General features: G+C 41.9%; 1 protein-coding gene across 1 annotated transcript in view; it reads left to right on the forward strand.

Moving 5' to 3' along the window:
• Positions 1 to 23,920, forward strand: part of LOC128652530 (cohesin subunit SA-2) — an 851,571-nt gene that overhangs the window by 281,139 nt on the left and 546,512 nt on the right. Inside the window, exons 6-8 of the mRNA XM_053705464.1 lie at positions 16,141 to 16,249; positions 17,289 to 17,406; positions 23,725 to 23,828. Of these exons, the coding sequence (XP_053561439.1) occupies positions 16,141 to 16,249; positions 17,289 to 17,406; positions 23,725 to 23,828 (331 nt within the window). The remainder of the gene's footprint in view (positions 1 to 16,140; positions 16,250 to 17,288; positions 17,407 to 23,724; positions 23,829 to 23,920) is intronic.

The following is a 23,920-nucleotide window of genomic DNA, read 5'->3' on the forward strand; positions in this document are numbered from 1 at the left end:
TCACAGGTTTTGGTATGCAGATCTTATTCGGATGTCCAATTGCCAACTGTCAGGTTACGTGTATATACCTTTAAATGTGCTCACTACTCCCTATAAAAGGCCCCTCCTCTAGCAACTCATTGCTAGGTAATTTGTTCAGTTTGACTAAATGTCTATAGTGAATTGTGTCTAGCCATTCTCTTGAGAACCTAATTTGCATTTAAAGAAATTGACAACTAAGCTTAACATTATAGCTACCAGTTTACAGCAACCGGATTCTACAATTAACAGTTCCTCTGTTAATCTTGTTACCTTTTACTTCAACAGTGTATCTACTACCAGCAGGAACCAGAGCTTGACTGTTCCTCCCAGCAAACAGTTTCGCCAGTCTGCAGCACTGCACTTCTCCCTAATTCAGTATTTTCCACACAGCACCTGGAGCCTGTGATGTCATCTGATGCAGTCAGTTACAGGCATTTGAGTGAAGTACATGGAGTAACGGTAACCTTTTTTATAATATCAAAACAGAACTACCATATAAATATAACAACTTAAAGTATTGTGATTTATAGGGATCTAAATTTGGGATTCAAATCTCAGATTTCCCTATCTAGGCCTATGACTAAGTTGTCATCCCCCAGTCAATGAGCAAAACAAGACTCTTAAGAAAATCTAATGAGTCAAGGTTTGGTGTGAGACTGGGTGGTATAATTAATTAAATATTAGTTTGCACATGTAATCCATATTCTATATAAAATAATCATTACACCAACCTTGGCCACTTCCACTAAGGCCAGACCTCCTATCTCAAGGTCCGTTTTTCCATCAGGATCTCAAATCATTAAATTTGAAGGTATGGAGATTGAACGCTTAGTGCTTAGTCATAGAGGTTTCTCTGACTCAGTGACTAATACAGGCTCGTAAATCTGTTTCTAGAAAGATTTATTATCGAGTTTGGAAGACTTACATTTCATGGTGTTCTTCTCATAAATTCTCTTGGCATTCTTTTAGAATTCCTAGAATTTTAGTTTCTTCAGGATGGTTTGGATAAAGGTTTGTCTGAAAGGTCCTTGAAAGGACAAATCTCTGCTCTTTCTGTTTTATTTCATAGAAAGATTGCTAAACTTCCTGATATTCATTGTTTTGTGCAGGCTTTGGTTCGTATCAAGCCTGTCATTAAATCAATCTCTCCTCCTTGGAGTTTTAATTTAGTTTTGAAGGCTTTACAGGCTTCTCCGTTTGAGCCTATGCATTCTTTGGACATTAAACTACTTTCTTGGAAAGTGTTGTTTCTTTTGGCCATCTCTTATGCTAGAAGAGTTTCTGAACTATCCGCTCTCTCTTGTAAATCTCCTTTTCTGATTTTTCATCAGGATAAGGCGGTTTTGCGGACTTCATTTAAATTCTTACCTAAGGTTGTGAATTCTAACACCATTAATAGAGAAATTGTTGTCCCTTCCTTGTGTTCTAATCCTAAGAATTCTTTGGAGAGAACCTTACATTCTTTGGATATGGTAAGAGCTTTGAAATATTATGTTGAAGCTACTAAAGATTTCAGGAAGACTTCTAGTCTATTTGTGATATTTTCTAGTTCTAGGAAAGGTCAGAAGGCTTCTGCTGTTTCCTTGGCTTCGTGGTTAAAGTTTTTGATTCATCTAGCTTAGTTGGAGTCGGGTCAAGCCCCGCCTCAGAGAATTACAGCTCATTCTACTAGATCAGTTTCCACTTCTTGGGCTTTTAAGAATGAAGCTTCAGTTGATCAGATTTGCAAAGCAGCAACTTGGTCTTCTTTGCATACATTTTCTAAATTCTACCATTTTGATGTATTTGCTTCTTCGGAAGCAGTTTTTGGTAGAAAAGTTCTTCAGGCAGCTGTTTCAGTTTAATTCTTCTGCTTTTGATTTAAGTTTTTTTCCTTTCATTTATGAGAATAAATATATATTTTGGGTTGTGGATTATTTTTTTCCAGTGGAAAATGGCTGTTTTATATTTTTTTCCCTCCCTCTCTAGTGAGTCTTGTGTGAAGTTCCACATCTTGGGTATTGCTATCCCATACGTCACTAGCTCATGGACTCTTGCCAATTACATGAAAGAAAACATAATTTATGTAAGCACTTACCTGATAAATTCATTTCTTTCATATTGATAAGAGTCCATGAGGCCCACCCCCTTTTTTTATGATGGTTATGATTTATTTGTTTAAAGCACAATTATTTCCAAATTCCTGTGTTGATGCTTTTTACTCCTTTCTTTATCATCCCACTACTTGGCTATTCATTAAACTGAATTGTGGGTGTGGTGAGGGGTGTATTTGTAGGCATTTTAAGGTTTGGGAAACTTTGCCCCTCCTGGTAGGATTGTATATCCCATGCGTCACTAGCTCATGGACTTTTGCCAATATGAAAGAAATGAATTTATCAAGTAAGTTCTTACATAAATTATGTTTTCTCCTTTCCCTTTGGTCAAATGACTGGGGTTTGTGGGCAGGGAAGTGATATTTAACAGGTTTTCTGTGGTGCTCTTTGCCGTCTCCTGCTGGCAAGGAGTGATATTCCCATCAGTATTTGATGATGATCCATGGACTTACCGTGTCAAGAAATAAATACATTTATCAGGTAAGCATACATTTCCTTTGTTCATCCTCTTATCAGACTTTGACCAGTGTTTCACCCAGTTTTTTGGAATCTTTATCTGGTGTTGAGGGTTGTCCCAACTCCTCCTTTTGATTGTATCCAAGGTTTAGACCTTTAGCTTTTATCATGGACGTTTCTTTTTTTTTCTAGCTTTGGCTAGAAGGGTTTCTAGGTTTTTCTTTCTTCCTATGGTGGTATCTTTAGATACTATTAATCAGATGTTTCCTCCTTTTTGTCCCTCTCCCAAGAACTCTAAAGTCTGTGTCACACTGCAAGAGATGTGGCGCGAGGTGAAGCAGCTGGTTTGCTTTGCGTTGCATCGCTTCTGAAGTTCAGATATTTCATCTCTCAGTGCTCAGCTACGCGACCTGACACAGCAGACTGCTCAGAGATGAAAAGGCAGGACACACTGAGCGCGCACAGCCGTATCTACACGCTGCGCGCTGCTCCGCTTGCAGTGTGTCACAGCCTTAAGGAGCATCTTTTCACGATTTGGATGTTGTGAGAGCTCTCAAATATTATGTGGAAGCCACGAAAAATTTCAGACTTTCTTCTTCTCCTTTGGGCAATTGTAATATGTATGACTGGAAATTGGGAGGGAATTAAAACTCTGGTGTGTTGGCGAGGGGGTCTTTTGCCTCCTCCTAGAGGTCAGGAGGGGAATTCCCACACTTAATGACTCAAACTCTCACCATCATGAAAGAAATTAATTTATCAGGTTTGTTTTATTATATATAAAAAGGACATTATACGGTTATACTTCTGCGTACAGCTACAATATAATGGTTACTACTTACCATGCTGTTAAGTGCTGGTTAGTGAAACTCTGCATCTTCACACTTGGCGCCGCCATCTTGTAGTTTAAGTATTCTCATACCCTATGATAGATGCAGTGCTTATTTACAGATTAGTGTTGTTTACTTGACATGCCATATCATACACTTCAGTTTAACGTGCACAATACAGAGTGGTAGCTGTATGTTTTTGCAGTGGCTGCTTTTCTCTATACTTACTCTCCCTGAGTGCTTTTTACAGGGACTGCAGAATTATTAGGCAAATGAGTATTTTGACCACATCATTCTCTTTATGCATGTTGTCTTACTCCAAGCTGTATAGGCTCGAAAGCCTACTACCAATTAAGCATATTAGGTGATGTGCATCTCTGTAATGAGAAGGGGTGTGGTCTAATGACATCAACACCCTATATCAGGTGTGCATAATTATTAGGCAACTTCCTTTCCTTTGGCAAAATGGGTCAAAAGAAGGACTTGACAGGCTCAAAAAAGTCAAAAATAGTGAGATAGCTTGCAGAGGGATGCAGCACTCTTAAAATTGCAAAGCTTCTGAAGCGTGATCATTGAACAATCAAGCGTTTCATTCAAAATAGTCAACAGGGTTGCAAGAAGCGTGTAGAAAAACCAAGGCGCAAAATAACTGCCCATGAACTGAGAAAAGTCAAGCGTGCAGCTGCCAAGATGCCACTTGCCACCAGTTTGGCCATATTTCAGAGCTGCAACATCACTGGAGTGCCCAAAAGCACAAGGTGTGCAATACTCAGAGACATGGCCAAGGTAAGAAAGGCTGAAAGACGACCACCACTGAACAAGACACACAAGCTGAAACGTCAAGACTGGGCCAAGAAATATCTCAAGACTGATTTTTCTAAGGTTTTATGGACTGATGAAATGAGAGTGAGTCTTGATGGGCCAGATGGATGGGCCCGTGGCTGGATTGGTAAAGGGCAGAGAGCTCCAGTCCGACTCAGACGCCAGCAAGGTGGAGGTGGAGTACTGGTTTGGGCTGGTATCATCAAAGATGAGCTTGTGGGGCCTTTTCGGGTTGAGGATGGAGTCAAGCTCAACTCCCAGTCCTACTGCCAGTTTCTGGAAGACACCTTCTTCAAGCAGTGTTACAGGAAGAAGTCTGCATCCTTCAAGAAAAACATGATTTTCATGCAGGACAATGCTCCATCACACGCGTCCAAGTACTCCACAGCGTGGCTGGCAAGAAAGGGTATAAAAGAAGAAAATCTAATAACATGGCCTCCTTGTTCACCTGATCTGAACCCCATTGAGAACCTGTGGTCCATCATCAAATGTGAGATTTACAAGGAGGGAAAACAGTACACCTCTCTGAACAGTGTCTGGGAGGCTGTGGTTGCTGCTGCACGCAATGTTGATGGTGAACAGATCAAAACACTGACAGAATCCATGGATGGCAGGCTTTTGAGTGTCCTTGCAAAGAAAGGTGGCTATATTGGTCACTGATTTGTTTTTGTTTTGTTTTTGAATGTCAGAAATGTATATTTGTGAATGTTGAGATGTTATATTGGTTTCACTGGTAAAAATAAATATTTGAAATTGGTATATATTTGTTTTGTTAAGTTGCCTAATAATTATGCACAGTAATAGTCACCTGCACACACAGATATCTCCCTAAAATAGCTATAACTAAAAACAAACTAAAAACTACTTCCAAAACTATTCAGCTTTGATATTAATGAGTTTTTTGGGTTCATTGAGAACATGGTGGTTGTTCAATAATAAAATTAATCCTCAAAAATACAACTTGCCTAATAATTCTGCACTCCCTGTATATTTGTTACGTACCTTTTAAACTGTATTAAAAAATTGCAAAAATGTAAACCTTCTGCTTTCTACTGTGCAAGCTGACACAAAGTGTGGGTTGAAGATACTGTAGCGTCACTGATCTGTGAGAGCACACTGCTACTCTCACAGGATGCAATAATACTTGCATTACAAGATGGCGGTACCCAGTATAAAGATGCAGGGCTTTACCAGCTGGCTTCTGTAACAGGATAAAATAAGAGATCAGCTTTAAGAGCTACCGATACAGTAGAAAAAGCAATTACATGGTGAGTAGCATTTTTCTCTTGTAAGATGTATCGAGTCCACGGATTCATCCATACTTGTGGGATATTCTCCTTCCTAACAGGAAGTGGCAAAGAGAGCACCCACAGCAGAGCTGTCTATATAGCTCCTCCCTTAGCTCCACCCCCCCAGTCATTCTCTTTGCCTGCTTAACTGCTAGGAAGGGTAAAGTGAGTGTGGTGACAAAAATGTTAGTTTTTATTTTCTCAAGCAAAAGTTTGTTATTTTAAATGGTACCGGTGTGTACTATTCACTCTCTGGCAGGAAAGGGATGAAGATTTCTGCAAGGAGGATGATGATCTTAGCACTTTGTAACTAAGATCCACTGCTGTTCTCACAAGGGCTGAAGAGTACAGGAAAACTTTAGTTGGGGGAACGGTTTGCATTCTAAGCTGCATTGAGGTATGTTCAGTCTATTTTTTTCTAGACAGACTGTGATAATTCTAGAAAAGGCTGGCAATATCCCCATGAGGGAAGGGTAAGCTGTATTCAGACACTTATTAGGAATCCCAACTTGCATAAAGGGCTCATTGGTTACTGGTGACACTGTTAGGAAAAAACGTTTTTTTTATTGCAAACATAACGATTTTTGAGGGACTTTAAGGGGTCATTGTGGCTTATTTAAGGTTATTAACCCACATGGATAGTTTAGAAACACTCTGGTGTGTTTCTTTTAGGCCCCATAACATCAAGTGAGGTGGGAGGGGCCTATTTTCGTGCCTCAGTTGCGCAGTTTCTTTTCCTCAGAGACATCCAGCTGCTTCTCCAGAGGGTCCTGCTGTGTTTGAGGGCTTAAAAGAAGTTTTTTTTCCCCACAAATCTTTCCTAAAGGGTGCTGAACGTTTTTTACCGGTTTTTACATTAAGGGGTTAATCGTTTATTTCTCCAACATTGGTGTGTCCGGTCCACGGCGTCATCCATTACTTGTGGGAAATGTTCTCCCCCACAGGGAAAGGCAAGGAGAGCACACAGCAAGAGCTGTCCATATAGCTCCCCCTCTGGCTCCGCCCCCAGTCATTCTCCTTGCCGCTCTGATCAAGTAGCATCTACCACGGGGATGGCGAGGAGTTTGTGGTGTTAGTTGTAGTTTTTTATTCTTCTATCAAGAGTTTGTTATTTTAAAATAGTGCTGGCTTATACTATTTACTCTATAACAGAAAAGTGATGAAGATTTCTGTTTAAGAGGGCTATGATTTTAGCACAAGTAACTAAAATCCATTACTGTTACCACGCAGGACTGTTGAAACAAGAGAACTTCAGTTGGGGGTAACAGTTTGCAGACTCATCTGCTTCAGGTATGACTAGTCTCCTTCTAACAACACAGGCTAATGCTAGATGACAGTCATTTTTCCCCTCAGGGGAAACGGTAAGCCATTTTTCTTTCACCTCAGCAAAAAAGATAACAGGCTTCCCCTTTTTGTTTTTTATGCTGGTAGACACTGTTAGGGGCTAAATCGATTGGTTTTTATTACAATATTATACCATTTGAAATATTTTATAAGCTCACATACACTTGGGAATGTTTTTTATTGATCTGGCTTGTTTTATACACCTAAATCTAGTCAGGAAGGCCCCTTCACTCTAGTGTGCTGAGGGAGGAAGCCTCATTTTGGCACTTCAGCTGTGTAGTTGAATTTCAAGGCAGTGCATGCAGATTCATGTGAGAGGGTCCTGTGGTTCAGAAAGTGACTCCAAAAGGCTTTTTTCTGTGAATGGTGACCCCTAAGGAAGGTAAAAAGCTGCAGCAAGGCTGTAGCTGGGATTGTGGTGTGTAAAAACGGTTAAATCCAACAATTAGCTCCGGTTTGCTTGTTTTAAGAGCTAGAGTCTCCATATTTGCTGTGCAATACTTTCTAAGCATTAAGACACTGGGGTCCAAATTTCAGAAAAATCGGATATTGCCTTCATAGTTTTTTGAACATTCAGAAATAAATGTGTCATTTTATTATTTAAAGAGACAGTAACGTTTTTGTTTAAAATCGTTTTTATTGCATTGTTTGCCTGCCTAAATCTGTTTAACATGTCTGTTCCATCAGATAACCTATGTTCTGTGTGTATAAAGACAAATGTGGTTCCCCCTTCGAGTGTTTGTGATAATTGCGCCATAGCGTCCAAACAAAATCAGGACAGCTCTGTTATTTTTCATAATGTTGCCCAAGATGATTTATCTAATGAAGGTATTGGGGATAGCTCTACATCCTCTCCTTCTGTGTCTACACCAGCTTTGCCCTCGCAGGCGACACCTAGCGCGCCAGTGCTTATTTCTATGCAACAATTATCAGCAGTAGTGGATAATTCTATAGCAAATCTTTTATCCAAACTGCCAGTTTTTCAGAGAAAGCATGATTGTTCAGTTTTAAATACAGTTAAAAAGGATGAACAATCAGACGCTGACGATGCCTTATCTATTTTACCCTCACATCAATCGGAATTGGCTGTGAGGGAAGGGCTGTCTGAGGGTGAAATTTCAGACTCAGGAAAAATTTCTCAACAGGCAGAACCTGATCTAGTGGCATTGAAGTTTAAGCTAGAACATCTCCGCGCTTTGCTTAAGGAGGTATTAGCTACTCTGGATGACTGTGATTCCATGGTAGTACCAGAGAAGTTGTGCAAATTGGACACATTTTTAGAGGTCCCAGTTCACGACGACGCTTTTCCAATACCTAAGAGGGTAGCGAACATAGTGGAAAAGGATTGGGAGAAGCCAGGTGTACCCTTTGCCCCACCTCCTATATTTAAGAAAATGTTTCCCATAGTAGACCCTAGAAGGGACGCATGGCAAACGGTCCCGAAGGTTGAGGGAGCTGTTTCAACACTAGCGAAGCGCACAACTATTCCTATAGAGGACAGCTGCGCTTTCAAAGATCCTATGGATAAAAAATTGGAAGGATTGCTTAAAAAGATTTTTGTTCAGCAAGGGTTCATCCTTCAACCAGCTACGTGTGTTATTACTGTCACTTCAGCGGCGTCCTTTTGGTTCGAAGAACTAGAAAGGTTGCTCCAGAAAGAGACTTCCTATGAAGAAGTCATGGACAGAATTCACGCATTAAAGTTAGCTAATTCCTTTATATTGGATGCCGCCTTTCAAATAACGAAATTGGCGGCGAAAAACTCAGGTTTTGCTATAGTAGCGCGGAGGGCGCTTTGGCTAAAATCCTGGTCGGCAGACGTGTCGTCCAAGACTAAGTTACTGAATATTCCTTTCAAGGGTAAGACCCTTTTTGGGCCGGAATTGAAGGAAATTATTTCAGACATCACTGGGGGTAAGGGCCATGCCCTCCCACAGGATAGGCCTTTTAAGGCTAAGAACAAGTCTAATTTTTGTTCCTTTCGCAATTTCAGGAACGGACCGGCTAATAACTCCACTGCCGCTAGACAAGAAGGTAACGCGGCCCAGCCCAAACCCGCTTGGAAGCCCATGCAAGGCTGGAACAAGGGTAAACAAACCAAGAAACCTGCTGCTGCTACCAAGACAGCATGAAGGGGTAGCCCCCGATCCGGGACCGGATCTGGTAGGGGGCAGACTATCTCTCTTCGCTCAGGCTTGGGCAAGAGATGTTCTGGATCCCTGGGCACTAGAGATAGTTTCCAAGGGATACCTGTTAGAATTCAAGGGACTTCCTCCAAAGGGAAGGTTCCACCTGTCTCGCTTATCTTCAGACCAGATAAAGAAACAGGCATTCTTACATTGTGTAAGAGACCTATCAAAGATGGGAGTGATAAACCCAGTCCCCTCCGGGGGAACAAGGTCTAGGGTTTTACTCAAACCTGTTTGTGGTTCCCAAAAAAGAGGGAACTTTCAGGCCAATTCTGGATTTAAAGATATTAAACAAGTTCCTCAGAGTTCCATCCTTCAAGATGGAAACCATTCGGACAATCTTACCAACAATCCAGCAGGGTAAATTTTTGACTACCGTGGATCTGAAGGATGCGTATCTGCATATCCCAATCCACAAATCTCATCATCAGTTCCTGAGGTTCGCCTTTCTGGACAAACATTACCAGTTTGTGGCTCTTCCATTCGGTTTAGCCACCGCTCCCAGAATTTTCACAAAGGTGCTAGGGTCCCTTCTAGCGGTCCTAAGACCGAGGGGCATCGCTGTAGCACCTTATCTAGACGACATCCTAATCCAAGCGTCGTCTCTTTCCAAAGCGAGGGCTCATACAGACATTGTGTTGGCTTTTCTCAGATCTCACGGGTGGAAAGTGAACATAGAAAAAAGTTCACTGTCACCGTCCACAAGGGTTCCTTTTCTGGGAACAATAATAGATTCTGTGGAAATGAAGATCTTTCTCACAGACGTCAGAAAGACAAAGCTTCTAAAAGCTTGTCGAGTTCTTCACTCTATTCCTCAACCCTCCATAGCTCAATGCATGGAAGTAATAGGACTAATGGTCGCAGCAATGGATGTGGTTCCTTTTGCTCGAATTCATCTAAGACCATTACAGCTGTGCATGCTCAATCAGTGGAATGGGGACTATACAGACTTGTCTCCCCAAATTCAAGTAGACCAGGTAACCAGGGACTCACTTCTCTGGTGGTTGACCCAGGATCACCTGTCTCAGGGAATGAGTTTCCGCAGACCGGAGTGGGTCATCGTCACGACGCCAGCCTCTTGGGGTGGGGCGCGGTCTGGGACTCTCTGAAAGCTCAGGGCCTATGGTCGCGGGAAGAGTCGCTTCTCCCGATAAACATTTTGGAACTAAGAGCTATATTCAATGCGCTCCTGGCTTGGCCTCAAATAGCGGAAGCCAGGTTCATAAGATTTCAGTCGGACAACATAACGACAACATAACGACTGTTGCATACATCAATCATCAGGGGGGAACAAAGAGTTCCCTAGCGATGAAGGAAGTAACCAAGATAATCCAATGGGCAGAGAATCACTCCTGCCATCTATCTGCTATTCACATCCCAGGAGTAGACAACTGGGAGGCGGACTATTTGAGTCGTCAGACTTTCCATCCGGGGGAGTGGGAACTCCATCCGGAGGTCTTTGCTCAGTTAACCCAATTATGGGGCATTCCAGACATGGATCTAATGGCGTCCCGTCAGAACTTCAAGATTCCTTGCTACGGGTCCAGATCCAGGGATCCCAAGGCGACGCTAGTGAATGCATTAGTGGCGCCTTGGTCGTTCAACCTAGCATATGTGTTTCCACCGTTTCCTCTCCTCCCCAGGCTCATAGCCAGGATCAAACAGGAGAAGGCCTCGGTGATTCTGATAGCACCTGCGTGGCCACGCAGGACTTGGTATGCAGACCTGGTGAATATGTCATCGGCTCCACCATGGAAGCTACCTTTGAGACAGGACCTTCTAGTACAAGGTCCATTCGAACATCCCAATCTAGTTTCTCTGCAGCTGACTGCTTGGAAATTGAACGCTTGATTTTATCCAAGCGTGGGTTTTCAAATTCTGTGATTGATACTCTGGTCCAAGCCAGAAAACCTGTGACTAGAAGGATTTACCATAAAATATGGAAAAAATATATCTGTTGGTGTGAATCCAAAGGATTCTCCTGGAGTAAGATTTAAATTCCAAAGATTCTCTCCTTTCTCCAAGAAGGTTTGGATAAAGGATTGTCAGCTAGTTCTCTAAAAGGACAGATTTCTGCATTATCCGTCTTGTTGCACAAACGACTGGCAGCTTTGCCAGATGCACAAGCTTTTGTTCAGGCTTTGGTTAGAATCAAGCCTGTTTACAGACCCATGACTCCTCCTGGGAGTCTAAATTTAGTTCTTTCAGTTCTTCAAGGGGTTCCGTTTGAACCTTTACATTCCATAGATATTAAGTTATTATCTTGGAAAGTTCTGTTTTTGGTTGCTATTGCTTCTGCTAGAAGAGTTTCTGAATTATCTGCTTTGCAGTGTGATCCACCCTATCTGGTGTTCCATTCAGATAAGGTTGTTTTGCGTACTAAGCCTGGTTTTCTTCCAAAAGTTGTTTCCAACGAGAACATCAACCAGGAAATAGTTATTCCTTCTTTGTGTCCGAATCCAGTTTCAAAGAAGGAACGTTTATTACACAATTTAGATGTTGTTTGTGCTTTAAAGTTCTATTTAGAAGCAACAAAAGATTTTAGACAAACCTCATCCTTGTTTGTCGTTTAATCTGGTAAGAGGAGAGGTCAAAAAGCTACTGCTACCTCTCTCTCTCTCTTTCTGGCTGAAAAGCATTATCCACTAGGTCTGCATACCAAGTCCTGCGTGGCAACGCAGACTTGGGAGGAGAGGAAACGGTGGAAATATATAGGCAAGATTGAAGGACCAGGGCACTGCTAGAGCATCTGGATCCCGGGACCTGGACCCGTAACAAGGAAGTTTGGCGTTCTGCCGGGACGCCATCAGATCCAATTCTGGTGTGCCCCATAGCTGAGTCAGCTGGGCAAATACTTCCGGATGGAGCTTCCACTCCCCCGGATGAAAAGTCTGACGACTTAGGAAATCCGCCTCCCAGTTCTCTACCCCTGGGATATGGATTGCTGAGAGATGGCAAGAGTGATCCTCCGCCCATCGGATTATTTTGGTTACCTCCATCATCGCTAGAGAACTCAGTGTTCCTCCTTGATGATTGATATCTGATGAATTTGGCAGCAGCTAGCTAATGCCACGCCTGAAGCGCATTGACTTTCGCTCTCAGTTCTAGAATGTTTATCGGGAGGAGAGTTTCCTCCAGAGACCATAAGCCCTGTGCTTTCAGGGAGTTCCAGACTGCACCCCAGCCTAGCAGGCTGGCATCTGTCGTTACTATGAGCCACTCTGGCCTGCGGAAACACATTCCCTGAGACAACCACCAGAGAAGAGAAACTCTGGTCTCCTGGTCCAGATGCAGTTGAGGAGATAAATCTGCATAATCCCCATTCCACTGTTTGAGCATGCATAGTTGCAGTGGTCTGAGGTGTAGGCAGGCAAAAGGAACTATGTCCATTGCCGCTACCATGAGTCCGATTACCTCCATACACTGAGCCACTGATGGCCGAGGAATGGAATGAAGAGCTCGGCAAGTGGTTAAAGGGACACTCAGGTTAAATTACATTTTCATGATTCAGATACAGTATGTAATTTTAAATAACTTTCCAATTAACTTCCATTAAAAAAAATGTGCACAGTTTTTTATTTTAAAATTTTTGATCACCAGATCCTACTGAGCATGTGCAAGAATTCACAGACTATACGTATATGCATTTGTGATTGGCTGATTGCTATCACATAGTACAAGGGGAGTGGAAATATACATAACTTTGAAATTTGTTATAAAAAAATCTACTACTCATTTGAAGTTCAAACTAAGTGCTTTTGCATTGTCTTGCTATCTTGCATTTGTTGATTATACAAATCTAATTTGTTGACTGGTCCTTTAAGAGTTTTGATTTTCTGACCTCCATCAGAAATATTTTCATTTCTACCGAGTCTATCAGAGTCCCTGCGTTGCCACGCAGGACTTGGTATGCAGACCTAGAGGACATGTCATCGGTTCCACCGTGGACTCTGCCAATGAGGCAGGAACTTCTAATCCAAGGTCCTTTCAAGCATCCAAATCTAATTTCTCTGCGTCTGACTGCTTGGAGATTGAACGCCTGATTTTATCAAAGCGTGGTTTCTCTGAGTCGGTCATTGATACCCTGATTCAAGCTAGAAAGCCTGTCACCAGGAAAATCTATCATAAGATTTGGCGCAAATATTTTTATTGGTGTGAATCCAAGGGTTACTCATGGAGTAAGATTAAAATTCCTAGAATATTGTCTTTTCTCCAAAAGGACAGATTTCAGCATTGTCTATTCTTTTACACAAGCGTCTGGCAGATGTCCCAGACGTTCAAGCGTTTAGTCAGGCTTTAGTCAGAATCAAGCCTGTATTTAAACCTGTTGCTCCGCCATGGAGTCTAAACTTAGTTCTTAAAGTTCTTCAAGGGGTTCAGTTTGAACCTATGCATTCCATAGATATTAAGCTTCTATCTTGGAAAGTTCTGTTTTTAGTAGCTATCTGTTTGGCTCGAAGAGTTTCTGAGTTATCTGCTTTACAGTGTGACTCACCTTATCTTGTTTTCCATGCAGATAAGGTGGTTTTACGTACCAAACCTGGATTCCTTCCTAAGGTTGTTTCTAATAGGAATATCAATCAGGAAATTGTTGTTCCTTCGCTGTGTCCTAATCCTTCTTCAAAGGATCGTCTGTTGCACAATCTTGATGTGGTTTGTGCTTTAAAGTTCTACTTACAAGCAACCAAAGATTTCCGTCAAACATCTTCATTGTTTGTTGTCTATTCTGGTAAGTGGAGAGGTCAAAAGGCTACGGCTACCTCTCTTTCTTTTTGGCTGAAAAGCATCATCCGTTTGGCTTATGAGACTGTTGGCCAGCAACCTCCTGAAAGAATTACTGCTCATTCTACTAGAGCAGTGGCTTCCACATGGGCTTTTAAAAATGAGGCTTCTGTTGAACAGATTTGTAAGGCGGCGACTTGGTCTTCGCTTCATACTTTTTCCAAATTTTACAAATTCAATACTTTTTCTTCTTCGGAGGCTATTTTTGGGAGAAAGGTTCTAAAGCAGTGGTGCCTTCCGTTTAAGGTACCTGTCTTGTCCCTCCCTTCATCCGTGTCCTAAAGCTTTGGTATTGGTATCCCACAAGTATGGATGAATCCGTGGACTCGATACATCTTACAAGAGAAAACAGAATTTATGCTTACCTGATAAATTTCTTTCTCTTGTGATGTATCGAGTCCACGGCCCGCCCTGTCTACAGGGAGTGCAGAATTATTAGGCAAATGAGTATTTTGACCACATCATCCTCTTTATGCATGTTGTCTTACTCCAAGCTGTATAGGCTTGAAAGCCTACTACCAATTAAGCATATTAGGTGATGTGCATCTCTGTAATGAGAAGGGGTGTGGTCTAATGACATCAACACCCTATATCAGGTGTGCATAATTATTAGGCAACTTCCTTTCCTTTGGCAAAATGGGTCAAAAGAAGGACTTGACAGGCTCAGAAAAGTCAAAAATAGTGAGATATCTTGCAGAGGGATGCAGCACTCTTAAAATTGCAAAGCTTCTGAAGCGTGATCATCGAACAATCAAGCGTTTCATTCAAAATAGTCAACAGGGTCGCAAGAAGCGTGTGGAAAAACCAAGGCGCAAAATAACTGCCCATGAACTGAGAAAAGTCAAGCGTGCAGCTGCCAAGATGCCACTTGCCACCAGTTTGGCCATATTTCAGAGCTGCAACATCACTGGAGTGCCCAAAAGCACAAGGTGTGCAATACTCAGAGACATGGCCAAGGTAAGAAAGGCTGAAAGACGACCACCACTGAACAAGACACACAAGCTGAAACGTCAAGACTGGGCCAAGAAATATCTCAAGACTGATTTTTCTAAGGTTTTATGGACTGATGAAATGAGAGTGAGTCTTGATGGGCCAGATGGATGGGCCCGTGGCTGGATTGGTAAAGGGCAGAGAGCTCCAGTCCGACTCAGACGCCAGCAAGGTGGAGGTGGAGTACTGGTTTGGGCTGGTATCAACAAAGATGAGCTTGTGGGGCCTTTTCGGGTTGAGGATGGAGTCAAGCTCAACTCCCAGTCCTACTGCTAGTTTCTGGAAGACACCTTCTTCAAGCAGTGGTACAGGAAGATGTCTGCATCCTTCAAGAAAAACATGATTTTCATGCAGGACAATGCTCCATCACACGCGTCCAAGTACGCCACAACGTGGCTGGCAAGAAAGGGTATAAAAGAAGAAAATCTAATGACATGGCCTCCTTGTTCACCTGATCTGAACCCCATTGAGAACCTGTGGTCCATCATCAAATGTGAGATTTAAAAGGAGGGAAAACAGTACACCTCTCTGAACAGTGTCTGGGAGGCTGTGGTTGCTGCTGCACGCAATGTTGATGGTGAACAGATCAAAACACTGACAGAATCCATGGATGGCAGGCTTTTGAGTGTCCTTGCAAAGAAAGGTGGCTATATTGGTCACTGATTTGTTTTTGTTTTGTTTTTGAATGTCAGAAATGTATATTTGTGAATGTTGAGATGTTATATTGTTTTCACTGGTAAAAATAAATAATTGAAATGGGTATATATTTGTTTTTTGTTAAGTTGCCTAATAATTATGCACAGTAATAGTCACCTGCACACACAGATATCCCCCTAAAATAGCTATAACTAAAAACAAACTAAAAACTACTTCCAAAACTATTCAGCTTTGATATTAATGAGTTTTTTGGGTTCATTAAGAACATGGTTGTTGTTCAATAATAAAATTAATCCTCAAAAATACAACTTGCCTAATAATTCTGCACTCCCTGTATTTAAGACAGGTATTATATTTTTATTTGAAAAACTTCAGTCACCTCTGCACCCTATAGTTTCTCCTTTTTCTTCCTAGCCTTCGGTCGAATGACTGGGGGGTGGAGCTAAGGGAGGAGCTATATAGACAGCTCTGGTGTGGGTGCTCTCTTTGCCACTTCCTGTTAGGAAGGAGAATATCCCACAAGTATGGATGAATCCGTGGACTTGATACATCACAAGAGAAAGAAATTTATCAGGTAAGCATTTTTTTGTCCAGTACCAATAATGTTCATTTCATAAATAATACATTGTGTTTTATCTGAAGACTGATCATTTTTATTCTTAATGTTTAGGCATCTAAATCAAGTGTTGCCTGGGGAAGCCAGTGTACAAGAGATACAGAACACTCTGCTCAGTGCCAGCCAACTGAAATCTTTGCTTGCTTTCTTTTGCGAGAGTGAGGTGAGATTAATTTCACTTAACAATTGTTATTTATTAAATTTTATTTTGTGACAAGTAAATTGCTAGTTTCTTAATATGCTGTTTCCTTGTTGTTTTTATGACAGATTTTAACCCTGTGTGACTTCAAATAAATATTTAACTTTAGCACTTTTGATTGACTCGGTGTTCTCTGGACTATAAGTAAATTGCTATCTCTGTTCCTTTTTGTGTGTCTAAAGTATGTTTTAGGGTTTAAATTGCACCAGGCAGAGGTAATACTCACTGTAAATAATAATGGTCTCAGTGAGTGTTTACTTGTACTACCTGTAAAGTTATACTTATTTCAACGCTGAAACTGTAATGAGGCTGTGTCTGATGAGGTCTTATATGGGAGTAGGACTGACAGAGGGATGTAGGCAGTGGTGTCTGATCTAAAGCCCAATGGGACATCCAATGGGACATACTCTACTGGGATCGATCACTGGTCATCTTGCATTTTTGTAGAAGATGGCTGTGCTTATTTTAAAACAGAGATACTGCACTATAACTGAGGAAATGGTGACAAATTATCTAATAGAAAGCTCTGTGGTGTCTTACTTAGATATAGTAAAACAGTCTGGGCAGATCTTACAAGCAGCTGCTATTTAAAATGTTTCTTCATCTCTGTTATTAAACTTAAATCCCTAGCATGTTCTGCATATGCTGTTACAAGTGAAACTAAAAATAGATACATTTCTAGTAATAAATTAATTTCTATAGTCACTACAACGTGTTGTCTGGTAGGTTATAATCTATAGTTATCTTCTGAAGTGTTTTTTTTTTAAATTCCTTTAAATTGTAAAACTGAGTTTTGGTGAAGTCACTGAAAAAGGCAGGGATCAGAAAGAATATGTGGGTATGCACAAGTGCAAAGTATTTTTAAGATATTAATGAAGAGGAGAAAAAACATTTATTGGTAAAATTTCCTTATTTTCTTTACGTAATCATATTTAAAATGAATTTCAATTTTGAAAGTAAAGGTTGAAGGTTGTTCATCAAGTGGTCTTTGATCCTTTTGTAGCTTCATGAACACCTGACGTACCTTGTTGATAGTCTCTGGGACTGCACACCTGTTTTTTTGAAAGACTGGAAATGCATGTCATCTATTCTGCTGCATGACACCAATGAAGAGGAAGGGGGTAAGATAATATAAATTGTAAAGTATACTGTGTTCTTTATGTTTTTGTACCTGACTGGTACAAAAAATATTATTTCTCCAACATTGGTGTGTCCGGTCCACGGCGTCATCCATTACTTGTGGGAAATGTTCTCCCCCACAGGGAAAGGCAAGGAGAGCACACAGCAAGAGCTGTCCATATAGCTCCCCCTCTGGCTCCGCCCCCCAGTCATTCTCCTTGCCGCTTTGAACAAGTAGCATCTACCACAGGGATGGCGAGGAGTTTGTGGTGTTAGTTGTAGTTTTTTATTATTCTATCAAGAGTTTGTTATTTTAAAATAGTGCTGGCTTGTACTATTTACTCTATAACAGAAAAGTGATGAAGATTTCTGTTTAAGAGGGCTATGATTTTAGCACAAGTAACTAAAATCCATTACTGTTACCACGCAGGACTGTTGAAACAAGAGAACTTCAGTTGGGGGTAACAGTTTGCAGACTCATCTGCTTCAGGTATGACTAGTCTCCTTCTAACAACACAGGCTAATGCTAAATGACAGTCATTTTTCCCCTCAGGGGAAACGGGAAGCCATTTTTCTTTCACCTCAGCAAAAAAGATAACAGGCTTCCCCTTTTTGTTTTTTATGCTGGTAGACACTGTTAGGGGCTAAATCGATTGGTTTTTATTACAATATTATACCATTTGAAATATTTTATAAGCTCACATACACTTGGGAACGTTTTTTATTGATCTGGCTTGTTTTAGACACCTAAATCTAGTCAGGAAGGCCCCTTCACTCTAGTGTGCTGAGGGAGGAAGCCTCATTTTGGCACTTCAGCTGCACAGTTGAATTTCAAGGCAGTGCATGCAGATTCATGTGAGAGGGTCCTGTGGCTCAGAAAGTGACTCCAAAAGGCTTTTTTCTGTGAATGGTGACCCATAAGGAAGGTAAAAAGCTGCAGCAAGGCTGTAGCTGGGATTGTGGTGTATAAAAACGGTTAAATCCAACAATTAGCTCCGGTTTGCTTGTTTTAAGAGCTAGAGTCTCCATATTTGCTGTGCAATACTTTCTAAGCATTAAGACACTGGGGTCCAAATTTCAGAAAAATCGCATATTGTCTTCATAGTTTTTTGAACATTCAGAAATAAATGTGTCATTTTATTATTTAAAGAGACAGTAACATTTTTGTTTAAAATCGTTTTTATTGCATTGTTTGCCTGCCTAAATCTGTTTAACATGTCTGTTCCATCAGATAACCTATGTTCTGTGTGTATAGAGACAAATGTGGTTCCCCCTTCGAGTGTTTGTGATAATTGCGCCATAGCGTCCAAACAAAATCAGGACAGCTCTGTTATTTTTCATAATGTTGCCCAAGATGATTTATCTAATGAAGGTAGTGGGGATAGCTCTACATCCTCTCCTTCTGTGTCTACACCAGCTTTGCCTGTGCAGGCGACACCTAGCGCGCCAGTGCTTATTTCTATGCAACAATTATCAGCAGTAGTGGATAATTCTATAGCAAATCTTTTATCCAAACTGCCAGCTTTTCAGAGAAAGCGTGATTGTTCAGTTTTAAATACAGATAAAAAGGATGAACAATCAGACGCTGACGATGCCTTATCTATTTTACCCTCACATCAATCGGAATTGGCTGTGAGGGAAGGGCTGTCTGAGGGTGAAATTTCAGACTCAGGAAAAATTTCTCAACAGGCAGAACCTGATCTAGTGGCATTTAATTTTAAGCTAGAACATCTCTGCGCTTTGCTTAAGGAGGTATTAGCTACTCTGGATGACTGTGATTCCATGGTAGTACCAGAGAAGTTGTGCAAATTGGACAAATTTTTAGAGGTCCCAGTTCACAACGACGCTTTTCCAATACCTAAGAGGGTAGCGAACATAGTGGAAAAGGAGTGGGAGAAGCCAGGTGTACCCTTTGCCCCACCTCCTATATTTAAGAAAATGTTTCCCATAGTAGACCCTAGAAGGGACACATGGCAAACGGTCCCGAAGGTTGAGGGAGCTGTTTCAACACTAGCGAATCGCACAACTATTCCTATAGAGGACAGCTGCTCTTTCAAAGATCCTATGGATAAAAAATTGGAAGGATTGCTTAAAAAGATTTTTGTTCAGCAAGGGTTCATCCTTCAACCAGCTACGTGTGTTATTACTGTCACTTCAGCGGCGTCCTTTTGGTTCGAAGAACTAGAAAGGTCGCTCCAGAAAGAGACTTCCTATGAAGAAGTCATGGACAGAATTCACGCATTAAAGTTAGCTAATTCCTTTATATTGGATGCCGCCTTTCAAATAACGAAATTGGCGGCGAAAAACTCAGGTTTTGCTATTGTAGCGCGGAGGGCGATTTGGCTAAAATCCTGGTCGGCAGATGTGTCGTCCAAGACTAAGTTACTGAATATTCCTTTCAAGGGTAAGACCCTTTTTGGGCCGGAATTGAAGGAAATTATTTCAGACATCACTGGGGGTAAGGGCCATGCCCTCCCACAGGATAGGCCTTTTAAGGCTAATAACAAGTCTAATTTTCGTTCCTTTCGCAATTTCAGGAACGGACCGGCTAATAACTCCACTACCGCTAGACAAGAAGGTAACGCGGCCCAGCCCAAACCCGCTTGGAAGCCCATGCAAGGCTGGAACAAGGGTAAACAAACCAAGAAACCTGCTGCTGCTACCAAGACAGCATGAAGGGGTAGCCCCCGATCCGGGACCGGATCTGGTAGGGGGCAGACTATCTCTCTTCGCTCAGGCTTGGGCAAGAGATGTTCTGGATCCCTGGGCACTAGAGATAGTTTCCAAGGGATACCTGTTAGAATTCAAGGGACTTCCTCCAAAGGGAAGGTTCCACCTGTCTCGCTTATCTTCAGACCAGATAAAGAAACAGGCAGTCTTACATTGTGTAAGATGGGAGTGATCAGTCCCCTCCGGGGAACAAGGTCTAGGGTTTTACTCAAACCTGTTTGTGGTTCCCAAAAAAGAGGGAACTTTCAGGCCAATTCTGGATTTAAAGATATTAAACAAGTTCCTCAGAGTTCCATCCTTCAAGATGGAGACCATTCGGACAATCTTACCAACAATCCAGCAGGGTCAATTTTTGACTACCGTGGATCTAAAGGATGCGTATCTGCATATCCCAATCCACAAATCTCATCGTCAGTTCCTGAGGTTCGCCTTTCTGGACAAACATTACCAGTTTGTGGCTCTTCCATTCGGTTTAGCCACCGCTCCCAGAATTTTCACAAAGGTGCTAGGGTCCCTTCTAGCGGTCCTAAGACTGAGGGGCATCGCTGTAGCGCCTTATCTAGACGACATCCTAATCCAAGCGTCGTCTCTTTCCAAAGCGAGGGCTCATACAGACATTGTGTTGGCTTTTCTCAGATCTCACGGGTGGAAGGTGAACATAGAAAAAAGTTCACTGTCACCGTCCACAAGGGTTCCTTTTCTGGGAACAATAATAGATTCTGTGGAAATGAAGATCTTTCTCACAGACGTCAGAAAGACAAAGCGTCTAAAAGCTTGTCGAGTTCTTCACTCTATTCCTCAACCCTCCATAGCTCAATGCATGGAAGTAATAGGACTAATGGTCGCAGCAATGGATGTGGTTCCTTTTGCTCGAATTCATCTAAGACCATTACAGCTGTGCATGCTCAATCAGTGGAATGGGGACTATACAGACTTGTCTCCCCAAATTCAAGTAGACCAGGTAACCAGGGACTCACTTCTCTGGTGGTTGACCCAGGATCACCTGTCTCAGGGAATGAGTTTCCGCAGACCGGAGTGGGTCATCGTCACGACCGACGCCAGCCTCTTGGGGTGGGGCGCAGTCTGGGACTCTCTGAAAGCTCAGGGCCTATGGTCGCGGGAAGAGTCGCTTCTCCCGATAAACATTTTGGAACTAAGAGCTATATTCAATGCGCTCCTGGCTTGGCCTCAAATAGCGGAAGCCAGGTTCATAAGATTTCAGTCGGACAACATAACGACTGTTGCGTACATCAATCATCAGGGGGGAACAAAGAGTTCCCTAGCGATGAAGGAAGTAACCAAGATAATCCAATGGGCAGAGAATCACTCCTGCCATCTATCTGCTATTCACATCCCAGGAGTAGACAACTGGGAGGCAGACTATTTGAGTCGTCAGACTTTCCATCTGGGGGAGTGGGAACTCCATCCGGAGGTCTTTGCTCAGTTAACCCAATTATGGGGCATTCCAGACATGGATCTAATGGCGTCCCGTCAGAACTTCAAGATTCCTTGCTACGGGTCCAGATCCAGGGATCCCAAGGCGACTCTAGTGGATGCATTAGTGGCGCCTTGGTCGTTCAACCTAGCATATGTGTTTCCACCGTTTCCTCTCCTCCCCAGGCTTATAGCCAGGATCAAACAGGAGAAGGCCTTGGTGATTCTGATAGCTCCTGCGTGGCCACGCAGGACTTGGTATGCACACCTGGTGAATATGTCATCGACTCCACCATGGAAGCTACCTTTGAGACAGGACCTTCTAGTACAAGGTCCATTCGAACATCCCAATCTAGTTTCTCTCCAGCTGACTGCTTGGAAATTGAACGCTTGATTTTATCCAAGCGTGGGTTTTCAAATTCTGTGATTGATACTATGGTCCAAGCCAGAAAACCTGTGACTAGAAAGATTTACCATAAAATATGGAAAAAATATATCTGTTGGTGTGAATCCAAAGGATTCTCCTGGAGTAAGATTAAAATTCCAAAGATTCTCTCCTTTCTCCAAGAAGGTTTGGATAAAGGATTGTCAGCTAGTTCTCTAAAAGGACAGATTTCTGCATTATCTGTCTTGTTGCACAAACGACTGGCAGCTTTGCCAGATGTACAAGCTTTTGTTCAGGCTTTGGTTAGAATCAAGCCTGTTTACAGACCCATGACTCCTCCTTGGAGTCTAAATTTAGTTCTTTCAGTTCTTCAAGGGGTTCCGTTTGAACCTTTACATTCCATAGATATTAAGTTACTATCTTGGAAAGTTCTGTTTTTGGTTGCTATTTCTTCTGCTAGAAGAGTTTCTGAATTATCTGGTTTGCAGTGTGATCCACCCTATCTGGTGTTCCATTCAGATAAGGTTGTTTTGCGTACTAAGCCTGGTTTTCTTCCAAAAGTTGTTTCCAACAAGAACATCAACCAGGAAATAGTTGTTCCTTCTTTGTGTCCGAATCCAGTTTCAAAGAAGGAACGTTTATTACACAATTTAGATGTTGTTCGTGCTTTAAAGTTCTATTTAGAAGCAACAAAAGATTTTAGACAAACCTCATCCTTGTTTGTCGTTTACTGTGGTAAGAGGAGAGGTCAAAAAGCTACTGCTACCTCTCTCTCTTTCTGGCTGAAAAGCATTATCCGCTTGGCTTATGAGACTGCCGGACGGCAGCCTCCTGACCGTATCACAGCTCACTCTACTAGGGCTGTGGCTTCCACATGGGCCTACAAGAACGAGGCTTCTGTTGACCAGATATGTAAGGCAGCGACTTGGTCTTCTCTGCACACTTTTGCCAAATTCTACAAATTTGATACTTTCGCTTCTTCGGAGGCTACTTTTGGGAGAAAGGTTTTGCAAGCCGTGGTGCCTTCCGTTTAGGTAACTCGATTTGCTCCCTCCCTTCATCCGTGTCCTAAAGCTTTGGTATTGGTTCCCACAAGTAATGGATGACACCGTGGACCGGACACACCAATGTTGGAGAAAACAGAATTTATGCTTACCTGATAAATTACTTTCTCCAACGGTGTGTCCGGTCCACGGCCCGCCCTGGTTTTTTTAATCAGGTTGAAAATTTTTTCTTTATACACTACAGTCACCACGGCACCCTATAGTTTCTCCTTTTTCTCCTAACCGTCGGTCGAATGACTGGGGGGGCGGAGCCAGAGGGGGAGGTATATTTCTATTGTTCCCAGAAAAGGAACCCTTGCCTTTCCCTGTGGGGGAGAACATTTCCCACAAGTAATGGATGACGCCGTGGACCGGACACACCGTTGGAGAAAGTAATTTATCAGGTAAGCATAAATTCTGTTTTTGTCCAGATATGTCCACTATGCACTGAAAACAAGTCATATTTTTTTTATGTGAGACTTAATTTTTGGTGGAATAAAATAAGGTAATGGTAACTCATAGGAATAACATCCAAATAATGTACTGATTCACATTTGTTCTATATTTATGTTAGAAAAAAATAATGTAAGAAAACAGTAAAATGTAAAATGTAGGTAAGATCCTATCAGTGTAGGTTAATAGTGATTTGTACATTAATCACTATATTAAATACATCTTATGTTAGACAGTTTGCTGTATGTAGAGTAGTAAATGAAACTGTATTTCAGGCTTGAATGCTGAACAGGAAAATCTCCTCATTGAACTAATCCTAGCAAGTGTGCGTCAAGCAGTAGAAGCTCATCCTCCTGTAGGAAGAGGAACATCTAGAAAGGTATGTAAGTCTGACACCAGCTTATTGTACTTTCTGTGTATTTGTACAAACTAGTACTAAATAAAATAAATACAGGGAGTAAAGCTATTGCT

Source organism: Bombina bombina, chromosome 3 (assembly GCF_027579735.1).
Source record: "Bombina bombina isolate aBomBom1 chromosome 3, aBomBom1.pri, whole genome shotgun sequence".
Lineage (NCBI taxonomy): Eukaryota > Metazoa > Chordata > Amphibia > Anura > Bombinatoridae > Bombina > Bombina bombina.